The sequence below is a fragment of the Plecotus auritus genome, assembly GCF_963455305.1.
Source record: "Plecotus auritus genome assembly, chromosome: 9".
Taxonomy (NCBI): domain Eukaryota; kingdom Metazoa; phylum Chordata; class Mammalia; order Chiroptera; family Vespertilionidae; genus Plecotus; species Plecotus auritus.
The window spans coordinates 9,531,474-9,544,551 of record NC_137783.1 but is presented as its reverse complement, the minus strand read 5'-3'; the positions used below and the strand labels follow the sequence as shown (position 1 = coordinate 9,544,551).

General features: G+C 39.0%; 1 protein-coding gene across 4 annotated transcripts in view; it reads left to right on the top strand.

Annotated features, from left to right (window-relative positions):
* ATRNL1 (attractin like 1) overlaps nucleotides 1–13,078 on the top strand; it is a 485,649-nt gene that overhangs the window by 15,575 nt on the left and 456,996 nt on the right. For all 4 annotated transcript variants that reach the window (XM_080641695.1, XM_080641694.1, XM_080641692.1 and 1 more), the window contains exons 2-4: nucleotides 4,357–4,440; nucleotides 5,835–5,948; nucleotides 11,838–11,966. In XM_080641695.1, the coding sequence (XP_080497821.1) occupies nucleotides 4,357–4,440; nucleotides 5,835–5,948; nucleotides 11,838–11,966 (327 nt within the window). The remainder of the gene's footprint in view (nucleotides 1–4,356; nucleotides 4,441–5,834; nucleotides 5,949–11,837; nucleotides 11,967–13,078) is intronic.

Below are 13,078 nucleotides of genomic sequence, written 5' to 3'. Positions count from 1 at the left end.
TGATTTCAGAAAGAAAGGGAGAGGGGGGGGGGAGAGAGAGAAACATTAGCGATGAGAGAGAATCATTGATTGGCTGCCTTCTGCACAGCCTCCTACTGGGGATCAAGCCTGCAGCCGTGGCATGTGCTTCACCAGGAACGGAACTACTACCTCCCGGTTCCTAGGTCGATGCTCAACCACTGAGCCATGCCGGCCAGGCGGGAGAAGGATTTCTTAATGGAGTCTCCCTAGGGATCTATGCGTAGGCTTACATCCAGAGGAAACTTTTATACAAGAGTCTCCTGTGTGTTACCTTGCTTTTTGAGAGAATGGAAGGAATACTGACTTTGAGGTTGTGATAAGAACATTTCTGAATCTTTATTGATATTCTCTATTTGTTGAGATACCATTTCGCTGGTTTCCGTTAGCTCTTTAGCCTGTTGAAAACAGTTGAATTAGTCAAGCACGTGCAGTGTCTGTGTTTCCTCAGGGACAGTTTCTGTTAGCTTCTCTGAATGGAGCACACTTCCTTGTTTCTTTGCATGCTTCGTAATTTTTTGTGGTTGGAGACTGGACGTTTGACTATTATAATACTAGAGGCCCGATGCACGGAATTCTTCAAGGGGCTCGGTCCTTGGAGCCCCTCGCAGCCCCAGCCGGCCCTCGCAGCCTCTCACAGCCCCTCGCAGCCTTGGCCAGCCCTGGCAGCCCGGTTCCATCCAGAAAGTTGTCCAGACAGTCGGTTGTTCGGCTGTTTGGTCTAATTAGCATATTAGCTCTTATTATATAGGATGATAACACTAGAAATCAGATTCTTCCCCCTTCTGAGGGTTCCTTTTTATTGTTTACTAGAGGCCTGGTGCATGAAAATTCATGACCTGGAGGCGGGGGGGTCCCTCAGCCCTCCTCTCACAGTCCGGGAGCCCTTGGGTGGGAGATGACCCAGCGATCAGGGGAAGGCGAAGCCCCATCACACTTCTGCTGCTGCCACTGCTGGCAGCGCAAGCCTCGGCCGGCCATGGTTACCAGAGCCTTGGCTGGCCCTAGGTGTCTGGACAGCCGACATCGAGGCTTGCCTGTACCTTGGGTGTTGGCTGGGCAGCCGACATCGAGGCTTGCCTGTGCCTCAGGCTGGCCCTGAGCAGCTGGGGGGCTGAGGGCGGGTCCACCTGCACTGTGTGCCTGCTCCCCAATCTCCCCAACCCCCCGCAGTGGGGTTGAAAGGATTAGGGGACTCTGGCGGGGCTGAGGAAACTGGGCGCCGCCATCTTGTGGCTGTGGGCGCCGCCATCTTTGTGATGGTGTGATGGTCAATTTGCATATCCCCTCTTTATTATATAGGATGTGTGTCATCATTGTGTACTTGTTCAGTGACTTTTCTAAACGAGTTTTGTAATGACGGCATTCTTTGTTGCGTGTGGTCTCTAAGTCTCTGTTCCTTAGGCTTGTGGTCAGGTAGTATTTTAATAAATTTCCTTGAGTGCTTGAGCCAAGAAAAAATAAGGAGCTCTCCCAGGCTTTGTAGATTGTTGTGGCACTCCCTCAGTGCTTAGCCAGGTTGCTTATGACTGCCTTCGCCGCACTTCCTTCTGGTTCTGAGTGTAAAATTTAGCCAGAGGAGAAAGTGTAGCGTCTTCTCATGTCTTTTCGGAGCACAGGGTCTGCCCAAATTCCCAGGCTCATGCACTGAGTAGCTTCTGAAAGCCCTAATTCTTCAAAGAATCTCACTCCCCACATTTTTCTCCCAGGCTATTGGTGTATCTGTTGTTTGCATTACTCTAATGTTTTGACTCGGCCACCAGGGGTTGTTCATATTTGCCTTTCAGTGTTTTGTGTAGTCCCTTCTGCCGAGCTGCTTTCTTGCTCTGAAGGACTTTCATGATAGGCATAGGATGATTTTCATACAATGTCATATCGATTACTGTGTATAGTCTTGTCTTTAGACATTACTCATTGATCCTCTGAATCACTTGCAGTTCCCCAAAGATATCATGCTATTTCATGAACCTCCAAGTCTTCACACATACCTCTTCCAGGAATACTGTTATATGCTCTTCTTTTTATATATATTTTTAATATCTATACCAAATAAAATTTGATAATATTCAGTTTAGGATTTTTGTATGAGGGATATTTATAATTTTTATTTTTTCTTGTTTTGGTTTTGTCAGGTTGTACTTTAAAAATAATTTTTGCATTCCATCTAAAATGTCAAATTTATTGGTATGAAGTTCTTAATATATTATTTTTTCTGTAGTATCAGTAATAATGTTCCTCATTTCCTTTTTGATAATGGTAATGAATATTTTTTCCTTGAGTAGTTTTGATAGGGGGTTATTAATTTCCTAGTCTTTATAAAGCCAACTTTTAATTACATGAATTTTCATTATTATAAGACTTTTCTATTTCAGAGATTTCTGCTTTTATTATTCCCTTATACTTTTCTTGTTGTTTAATTTATTGTTATTTTTCTAGTTTTTTTGAGTTGTAATTGATTATCAATTTTCTAATGCATACATTTAGAACTATAAATTCCTCTCTAAACACTGATTTAGCTTCATCTTATAAATTTTGATGTGTTGTGGTTTTGGTATTCAATTAAAAATATTGTCTAATTGTCCTTGTGACTTAAAAGTCTGTTGCTAAATTTCAAACATTAGGAGCCTGAGCATTCTGGCAGTTCTAGTACCACCTTAAGCCAATTGCAGGTCTTGGGGTTTTCTGTCACCCCTTGTTGAGGCTGCCAAAAGCACTCAGCCTTTGGCAGTGTCTTCTAAATAGACAGATTTCTCCCCCACAAAAGTAGCTTTGAATGCCTGGAATTTGCAACTTCTTCATCTTGGCTTGGCAGATCTTACCATTTTGTTACTTACAGCATGCTTTTAAGATTTTAAAATTGTTCTTAGCTTTTTAAATTGTCCTCAGTGGTGGGCTGGTCCAAATTACCTCATCTGACATTATTGGAAGTGAAAAATCAGGACAAATGATTTAACCTGTTATTTGTGCTTTCGTTTTCTTATCTTTAATATGGGATTAATAACTACTCACTATCTCTTAGGGCTTGGGGGATTTTATTTTATTTTTTAATTCATTTTTATTGTTTTCAGAGAGGATGGGAGAGGGAGAGAGAGAAAAGAAACATCAATGATGAGAGAGAATCATTGATCGGCTGCCTCCTAGATGCCCCCTACTGGGGACCGAGGCCACAAACTGGGCGTGTGCCTTTGACTGGAATCGAACCCAGGACCCTTCATTCCGCAGACCAACACTCTATCCACTGAGCCAAACCAGCTAGGGCAGGTCTGGGGGATTTTAAAATGAAGTCATACATTATGTGCTTATAGTAGTATCTGACATGTAGAAAATGCTCGATTTATTATTTCATTAATTTGAGAACATTGTAATTTGTCTGTTGCTCTTCAGAAACTTTTCTAAGCATGAACTAGCCGCCTTCTTGCCCAAAGTAAGCTGGCTGGGATTATGAAAGATTTACAAATAACATTCATATTGATTGACCCTTCAGTCAGCCCAATTTGGGTAGATAATTCTTTTTCCCCCTAAAGTTTTTAAGACTCTATAATATAAGGAAATTTTAATTTTATCTAAAACTAGATAATGACCCTTATATCTGTGTTGTATATATGTATGTGTACATGTGTATGCATATGTGAATATGTGATAAGCCCCAATATGTGTATGTGTGTTGTGTTTAGATGCATATATAAATATATAAAGGCTAAATGGGAAGCTATTGTAATTGTTTAAAATATGATCTTGGTAAAATAATTGGGCTGAACTAAGAATAAAATGAAGTAGAATTGGGATCCTGTTTTAAATATTTTTAAATCCTGAAAAATCATATAGACAAGAGAAAATGATAATAAAACCAGGTAGCCAAAATCAGCAAGTCTGGTGATGGCTCTTTAGCAATCCTGGTGCGTCAAAAACAAACACAGCTAAGAGTATAGCTCTGAAGGCAGCATGCACATATACTATTGCTGTGTTCCAAACGTCTGTATTTCTCAGTGTGTTTGATTTCCCTTCTTTGCCTCCACCTAATTTTTGTGCGGAGGAAATTTAACTTAATCTAGTCTTTGTCAACATTCAATACAATGTTCAGTCTTGCAGTACATTTTTCCAACATGTAAAATGAAACGGTCTTCATACATTAAGGTTTAAAGAAAGCCAAAATAAATTTATTTTGAGATCTAGAGAAATATATGGCAATTTGAAAAATTTTCTAAGTTGTAAATAACTTCTTTTTTGACAAAAATGCTATATCCCATTCCTGTAACTTAACGTCTTTTAAATTTTCTTATGCTACTATATGTCTTAAAGTTACTTTAAGGTAATTATTTTCATGATTTTGTTTTCTAGGTTAACAGAACCTTCTGGATATTTAACAGATGGTCCAATTAACTATAAGTATAAAACTAAATGTACATGGCTGATTGAAGGCTAGTAAGTACACAATTTGGGTATACTTATTTTATTCTAAAATGATAAAGAAGATGTCATATCAATGTTAAAGCAGTAAAGTATAACAACTTTATAATAATAGAGGTTATTTAATTGCTTATTATTAAAAAAACAGTACCAGTATTCATGACAGTTTTATGGGCTTTACAACTTTTAGATATCACATTTAATATAAATTACAATACCTATCACTTGTGATAATAGTTTAATTTTTACATGTATTTTATTTTTTAAATATGTATTTTATTGATTTCAGAGAGGAAGGTAGAGGGAGAGAAAGATAGAAACATCAATGATGAGAGAATCACCAATTGGCTGCCTCTGGCACATCCCCCACTGGGGGTTGAGTCCCCAACTCGGGCATGTACCCTCACCGGGAATCAAACCATGACCTCTTGGTTCATAGGTCGATGTTCAACTGTTGAGCCACATCAGCCAGGATAATTTTTACATATATTTTATTTTTGATGTTTGTTAGTGTGTCATTTTAAAGCAAGTAGGCATTTTTTGGCTTCTTTTAAACATCTTGTTATAGAATTTGAAGATTCCATAGAAAGTAAAAATATTCCATGCCAAATTATACCATTGATTTATATTAATCAGCATTTTAGTTTTGAGGGTGTTAAAAAGAGAACATTTTATAGAAAAGAGTGAATTTTCCTTTTAGAGGTATTTTTCAGGAGTTAGGGCTTTAGACTGAATTTATCTATTTAAACATTGTGAATGGATCATAAATGAATCGATATGAATTGTTTGAACAATATTATGATTTTTAAAGAGTACCTTTGGAAAACTGGCAGTTTGGGGTATACTTAAAGAATTTTTCAGAACCAGAAGTTATTAATTCCCTATGCACCTGTGGTCTCATTTTGTTTCCTTGTTAATAGATTTCATATTGAGACCTTTCAGTTAAAATTTGAAGACCTTATTAGGGCCTCTGGTTAAGGTTTGTGTAGAAATCACAATAGTTGCTTCTTGAGTGTTAAATTTTAAAATTCAACTTTATTCAAGAACAATGTGCATAAAACAGAATGCACGTATATTCAATATACAGTTCAATAGGTTTCAGTAATGTATGCAATCTATTTAACCTCCACCTTAATCAAGAGATTGAGCATTCCCTGTGGACTGAATCTTTAGAAAATGATGATACATACATGGCCTGGTAGTGGATTTGAAGTTGCATGTCTTTTTTATAGTTTAAATGTGACTGCTTATCAGTCTTTTACACTGACTTAAGGATATATAGCAAAATTAAGGATTTATAGCAAAATTATCTGTAATAGGTGACTTAAGGATTTATAGCAAAATTATCTGTAAATGGACTGTGCTTTGCATATTATACATTAATTTTAAAATATTTTATTTCCTTTTAGTCCAAATGCAGTGTTAAGATTAAGATTCAATCATTTTGCTACAGAATGTAGCTGGGATCACATGTATGTTTATGATGGAGATTCTATATATGCACCTTTAATAGCTGTACTTAGGTGAGTACTTATGTTTAATTGATGAACTTATAGCTTTAGGAAAGTAACTACATATAATTTATTAATTTTAAAGATATACTGATCTGTAGTCCAAAATAAATTTGCAGAGATATTGACCATCAACTTAGGTGTATATATAATAATGTTGGTATTGATATAGTAGAGATAAATGAGTTTTATATCAGAAATGTAGATTTCTGAATGAACATCCTTTGTTTTTTGCTGTATATAGTGTATTCTTTTAAAGTGATTTGATGATGTTTTCAGAACTATTTGAATAAATTAACACAAGTTCTAGCTGACAAATAAATAGATGGGGGTATCCTATATAATAAAACTCTAATATGCAAATCGACCGAACGGCAGAACTGGTCGCTATGACGTGCACTGACCACCAGGGGGCAGATGCCCAACGCAGGAGCTGCCCCCTGGTGCTCAGTGCACTCCCACAGGGGGAGTGCTGCTCAGCCAGAAGCTGGGCTCATGGCTGGAAAGAGCAGCGGCATTGGCGGAGCCTCTCCTGCCTCTGTGGCAGGTGGACATCCCCCGAGGGGTCCTGGGCCAGGTTGAGGAACACCCCTCCCCCCCAGTGCATGAATGTCGGGCACTGGGCCTCCAGTGTGTGTGTGTGTGTGTTTGGCAAAATGATAAAATTTACAATTTTTATAAAAAAGTTAAATTATGCTTTATGTAATGGTTTAATAAAGAAGGTGTGTTCATCAGTTCTCAAATTTGGGGATTTTGGTTGCTTCAAAATATTTTATTAGTAGTAGTCAGGTAGTCAGGCTTAATTTTAAAAACACATCATTTTCAATATCATTTTAAAAATCTTTATGTTTGAATGTACAGATTATAAAATGTTTTGCAAATAGGAGGAAATATATTAGGCATAGGAAAAATTATGAACATGTAGCGTAGATTTTGTGTATAAGTTAATGAATGTGATTGTTGACCAGAGTTACTCATTATTCTTTACTTTTGTTTTTTACATAGTATCTTTTATATGTTTAGTCATTGTTAAAAATTTAAACATAGATAAAAGCTTATTCCCTATAAAAATTTTCATTTTCTTTTGTTGCCAGTATTCGGTTTATCAGGAACGTGAACTATAATTTTTTGGACAAACATGTAAAGACTTGTATTTCCAAATGACTATTTCAAAGTGACTCCTTGGGAGCTTAGACCCAGTTCTGTGATATCATTATTGCTCAAAACACTTGTAGAACTTAATCTCTGAAATGTTTGAAAATTATATAAAGAGTAGCCAGGACTAGCCCTTCATCTAAGGGTAGGAGATAGAAAATGGAGGAGTGCCTCCCGAATAATCACATCGTAAGGTAATTCATTGTGACAATTAGATGAGGTCCTGGGTTCATACATTTATTTTTTAGCAATTTAGATGTCATTCTGCTGCCATTACTCTCTCTTATGGCACTATTGACTGACCATCATTTAGATGTGTGCCTTTTCATTTGTTTTTCCAGTAGTTGTAATGACTTCGCATTAATTAACAGCGGTCCGTTAACACTCTTACCTACCATTTCTTGACATGGAAGGGAACTTTTGTAAGATAATTAGCAGGTGGGATTTAGTATATGACCTTGAAGATGGAACCAGTGACTTCTCATTAGCAAGTGTTCCTGTTAGGTGTCCGGAGGGAGATGAAAGCATCCTGCTTATTGAAAAGCACTGTAGTGGGCAGTTTAAATGTCATGTAATCCGCCCTGGCCGGTGTGCCTGGGTTGGATCTTCTTCCATTACACCTAAAGGTGGCTGCTTTGATTCCTGTCAGGGCACTTACGTGGGTTCCAGGTTTCAGGTTCGATCCCCAGGGTGGGGAGGGGGCACGTGTGGGAGACAACTGATCGATGTTTCTCTCTCACATCCATGTTTTTCTCTCTCCCTTTTTTTCTCTAAAATCAATTTAAAAAGTTAAATGCCATGTAATCCTCACAAGGACCTTGTGGAAGAGTTACTGTTATCCCCATTTCACAGTTGAGAACGTTGAGATTTGGAGAAATTAAGTTTTACATACAATAGACAGTAGTGTCAGGATTAGGACTTGATAGTTTAGTGACTTAAAATCTAAATTGTATGTTGCTAAGAATTCAGAATCTAATTGTCCAAATTATTCCAGTTGCAGAAGTATTTCCTATCTGACAAATATTTGAGAACCCATCAGTTCCAGAGGCTGTCATAAGCCTGGAGGATGAGAAAAATAAGATAAAGAGGATTGCAATGACTTAGACCCAACCACCTGGATTTAGGCCCAACTTCATCGGTTGAGTGCACAGCCCTCCATAAAACTGCCCTTCGCTCAGATACCAGCTGCAAGTTCAGGAGTTCCCCAGGTCACTTATACTTCTGATCAGCTGGCTACAAATTTAGGGGTGCCCACGCCCTGTAGGTTCAATAATTCGCTGCGAATGACTCACAGAACTCAGGAAAGCACTGTCCATATCATTGTAGTTTTATCATGAAGGATAAAAATCACAACCAGCCAAGTGAGGCGACCCATTGGGAGAGTCTGAGAGGATCACAAACAAACCATCTGTGTCCTCGGGACGTGTCACCCTCCCAGCTCACTCGTGTATCTCCATTCAGGAGGCTCACCTCAGCTACAGGTGTCAGAGTTTTTATTGGGTTTTCGTTATATAGGCCTGATTGATTGAACCATTGGCCACAAGGCTCACTCTCTAGCTCCCGCCCTCTCTCTGGAAGTCAGATTGATTGCTTGTGGCTCAAAGCCTGGACCCTTTAAAGCACATGGTTGGTCTTTCTGGTGTGGCCAGCTTCCATCCCGAGTCATCTCATTACCATAAACCATCAGGGCCCACGGAGAATAACAGAGACACGCCTATCCCTTGGGAAATCCCAAGGATTTGAGGGATATATCACTATACAGTAGTTAGCCACTGGTGGCAACATGTAAAATAGAGCTCACAGCACATTAAATGTTACGATCAGATTTTGAAAAGAGCACCCTATGATTTCAGAAGAAGTAAGTAATTCTTCATGGTGAATTTCCTCATGAGTAGAATGATAGGCAAAGTATGAGGACCAGGTAGGATGTCATTTTGATAGAGAAAAACATATGCACAAAGGCATAGACACAGTAAAGTACATTATAGTTTGGGATAATAGATAGTAGTAAGTGGTTTTGAGTCACTTGATTATAGGTAATGTGAAGGATAGGTAGGAGCCAGATTACCCACCAAGAGTAGTCAGTAATATCTACTGAATGCTCATTATGTGACAAGGTAGTGTGCAAGAGTGCTTAACATACATTAACTCATTGAATCCTCACAATGACCTGATACTAGGTATTGTTACTGCTATTTTATAAACAAAAGATTGAGGCATAGAGAGATTCTGTGAGTGACCCAAATTTGCCTCGCGGATAAGTGATGGAGTCAGAATACGTACAAGGTCAGGTAATCCCTTAATCCCTGCAGTATTGCTTTCTTGTACTGGTATATCACACTGAAGACATAGGACTTTATAGGCAAGACTTCTTAGATTTTAGAGAATGGATTGGATTGAAGTCTTTAAAAAAATATTTTTTTTTTATTTCAGAGAGGAAGGGAGAGGGAGAGAGAGATAGAAACATCATTGTTGAGAGAGAATCACTGATTGGCTGCCACCTGCATGCCCCAAACACGAGTCTGCAACCCGGGCATGTGCCTTGACTGGAAATCGAGCCATGACTTCCTGGTTCATAGTTCAACGCTCAGCCACTGAGCCGTGCCAGCCGGGCCGCTTTTTTTAAAATTGTGTGCTGGACATCATGTTTGTAAAGTCATAGGTAGCACTAATCTGAGACCTGAAAGGTGCTATAGTCCTACAGAGGGTGCCTGAGGATGCTAGCAATCCACAGTCAGCCGAGTCCCAGTTCACATCCAAGCTGCAGGGTGGTCCCCTGGAGGCCCTGTTCACTTTTATTTCTCTTATTGGTTCACTTTTATTTCTCTTCTTTGGGGTCTCTGGTCAAAGAGAGGGCCCTGGCTTCCACTTATAGTTTTCCTAGCTCTCTATCTCAACCTGGTTCCTTAGCCCTTCAGCCCTTACTTCCAGCTTTGAAATCAGCGATGCCTGTGAGGAGAAATGGCCCCAATGTCTGGGCTTACCCTCTTCTTAGTTCTCCAGTGCATGCAGGCAGATTTGTTTGTTTTTATCTAATTTGTCATTTTTCTAGCTGACGTCAGTGGCGGGGCTGGCTGGTCCAAATTGCTTGTGCTTTGCAAGAGGTGGAAGCCCTCATTTATTTAATGCTTTTAAAACATAAACAAACAACCAAGCAAATAAATCTGTTCTTTTTATCTGTTTCAGAGAGATTAACTATTTTTATTATAAAGGCTTGGGAGTATTATTTTTAGCAGTGTGCTCATTTTGATCTCTTACTGTGACAATGAAAAATATATATGTGCAACTAAGACTGGTGTTACAGCATTTGAATTCTGTGGACAGTCTCCCTTTAAAATCTTTCGTTCTTCTCAAACATAAGCTAGTAGATGTAATAATTATTATCAAAGCATCAAGAGTGGATTACTCTTCGTTTGCTTTTGAGACTGCATTTGCCAAACAAATTGTTGGACTATAGTATTTTATTTTGTTGTGCCAGATTTGAGGTAATCAGTTCCTGGTGGTGCCCACATGCTAGCTCAGCAGTCATGTAAAGGAGCTGACCCCTTGGAGTGGTGTAATTAGTTGGTAGCAGCTTCTTTTCTCTAGAGTGCACGTTTCCACAGACTTAGAGGGAGGAGTGTGGTGTAAGTAAGTGAAGACCGGGGATTTTCTCCAGGAACAAATTGGCTTAAAAAAGAAGTACCAGTTACTAACTTTATTTCTTACTTTTGCACATTTATGTCCCCCACAAATTTTTCTTTTGTGTGCATATGGCCTTAAGTGAGTAACAGTATATTTGCAATAGTTCTGTATTAATGTAATTGGTCTGAACATGCAAAATTTTAAAGAAATATAAAAAGTATATATCCCTCGATGACCTAAAATAGCTGGACTAGTACATTGGAAGCGGACAGCTTTAACGAGGATGTCATTGCATTCTCTTAGCTCGTGTGTGGTGTTCCTTCTAGCTTTACCAGAATTTTTTTTTTTTAAGGATTTTTATAAAACTTTATTTGAATTAAACAGGGGACACACATGGAAGCAAGATCTCAACAGATGGAAATAAATGCTACCAAGAGTATGACAGTTGTCAGTTTCTTTTGTGCACTTGCATTTAAGGAGGGGGTGTAAGGAAGATTACAGAAAGTGGGAGAAATCAAGGCAGGGATCATTATCAAAAACAGCAGTTGCCAACCTTTCAGACCCCACGGACCACCGGTTGGCGACTGCTGATCTAAAAAACATCACAAGGGGTAACATTAAAAAAGACTGTGGGCAAGGGGGAAATGGGGAGTTATTGTTTAAGGAGTACAGAGTTTATGTTTGGGATGATGAATAAGTTCTGGAGATGGATAGTGGAGATGGCTGCACAACATTTTCACCAGAACTTTTCACCAGGAGGAAAAAGTAAAGCCACAGGTCACTTAGAGTACCAAGGTCGCTTTAAGTGCAGGTTTTATACGGACTTAACTAAAAGACCATCTTAGAGGATTAGGACAGGATGGGTAGCAGGACAAAGGGAGAGATGGGGCATTACAGTCCAAATGGCGAGAAGAAAATCGGAGTGGGTGGCCTCAGAGTGGGTGTGAGCGTGCTGGCTGCGGTATAGCCGATGGGGTGAGAACCGTTTTAGCTTTATTCTCCTAGTCGGCCCATTCTCATAGAGATTCTGAGTGATCCTGACAAAGATATTGTTGAATACGTTTTATGTGATTAACCGTCAGATGTATACTAATGCACACGTTTAATTTTCCTCTCTTCCAGCGGTTTGATAGTCCCTGAGATTCGGGGAAATGAAAGCGTGCCTGAAGTCGTTACAACGTCTGGCTACGCACTGTTACATTTTTTTAGTGATGCTGCATACAATCTCACTGGTTTCAACATTTTCTATTCGTAAGTAATTTTTCTGAAATTTCATATTGTCAGGAATTTTGTAATTTGACTTCAAAGAGTCTACTGTTGGTTTTTGTAGATGTACGAGGAGCGGGCTAGTGTGTGACATTTCAACATCATAAGTGACATCAAACGTTAACAACATGCCTCAAAATCCTGTCTGAGCTCACATTAGGATCAATCCTAAGTCTCGGGACATTGGTAGCACGTTAAGTTTGGTTGAAAATGAATTATGAAATGTAAAATCGTTGGTAAACGATTAAGTGAACAAATACTAACTAGGGTAACGTTCCTCGTAGCAGGAGCTCGTGTGCCCTCCTGGGCTCCAGGTGTGGGGGCTGTGTTCATAGTCCTCTGAATTCACACCAGACCGAATGCTGTGTACTCTTTATGTTCTTTATTTCTCGTCCCAACAATTCTGACCAGTGGGAATTTCCCCCATTTTACACAGGGAGGAATTGAGGCTTGCAGAGATAAGGTAAGCGACTACACCACTGTCTCCCCGAAAAGAAAATAATATTTATTGAGCATCTACTATGTGTGTGACACTATATCCATTTTTAAAAAATCTTGGAGTCTAAGGGTAAAGGGAAGTAGCCAGAGACACTTTCTGATGCCATTACCTGAAACAGCACAGAGGAACTCCATACATTTTCTCCCCTTTTCTTTACAAGTGTAGAGAATGGTATTTCTTTATAAGTGTAGAGAATTTTTCACCAGGAATAAAACATTCTAAATATCTTGAATCAGCAATTTATTATAGAGTTGATTTGTCTCAGGTCTGTATGCAAGGAAGAAAAAATATTCAATAGACTCTATTAATCAGTTAAAGAGCCTTAAAATAATGTTTGACAAACATCTCATTTCTGTATAACAGCGTAGAGATGGCAGCATGCTATTTAAATATTATACACCTAGTTTATATCTTGGTTTCTCATGTAGCTTCAGGTATTCATGAATTTAACTTTTTTCTGTAAAATACATATTTAAAACGTCTGCCTCCTTAAGCCTTTATGGAGCATTGCGTGTGGGACTACATGTGTCTGCAGGTGTTGCTCGTGTAGCCCTTGGGAGTTTGACATCTCGGTGGCCATGTAAACTCACTGGATGAG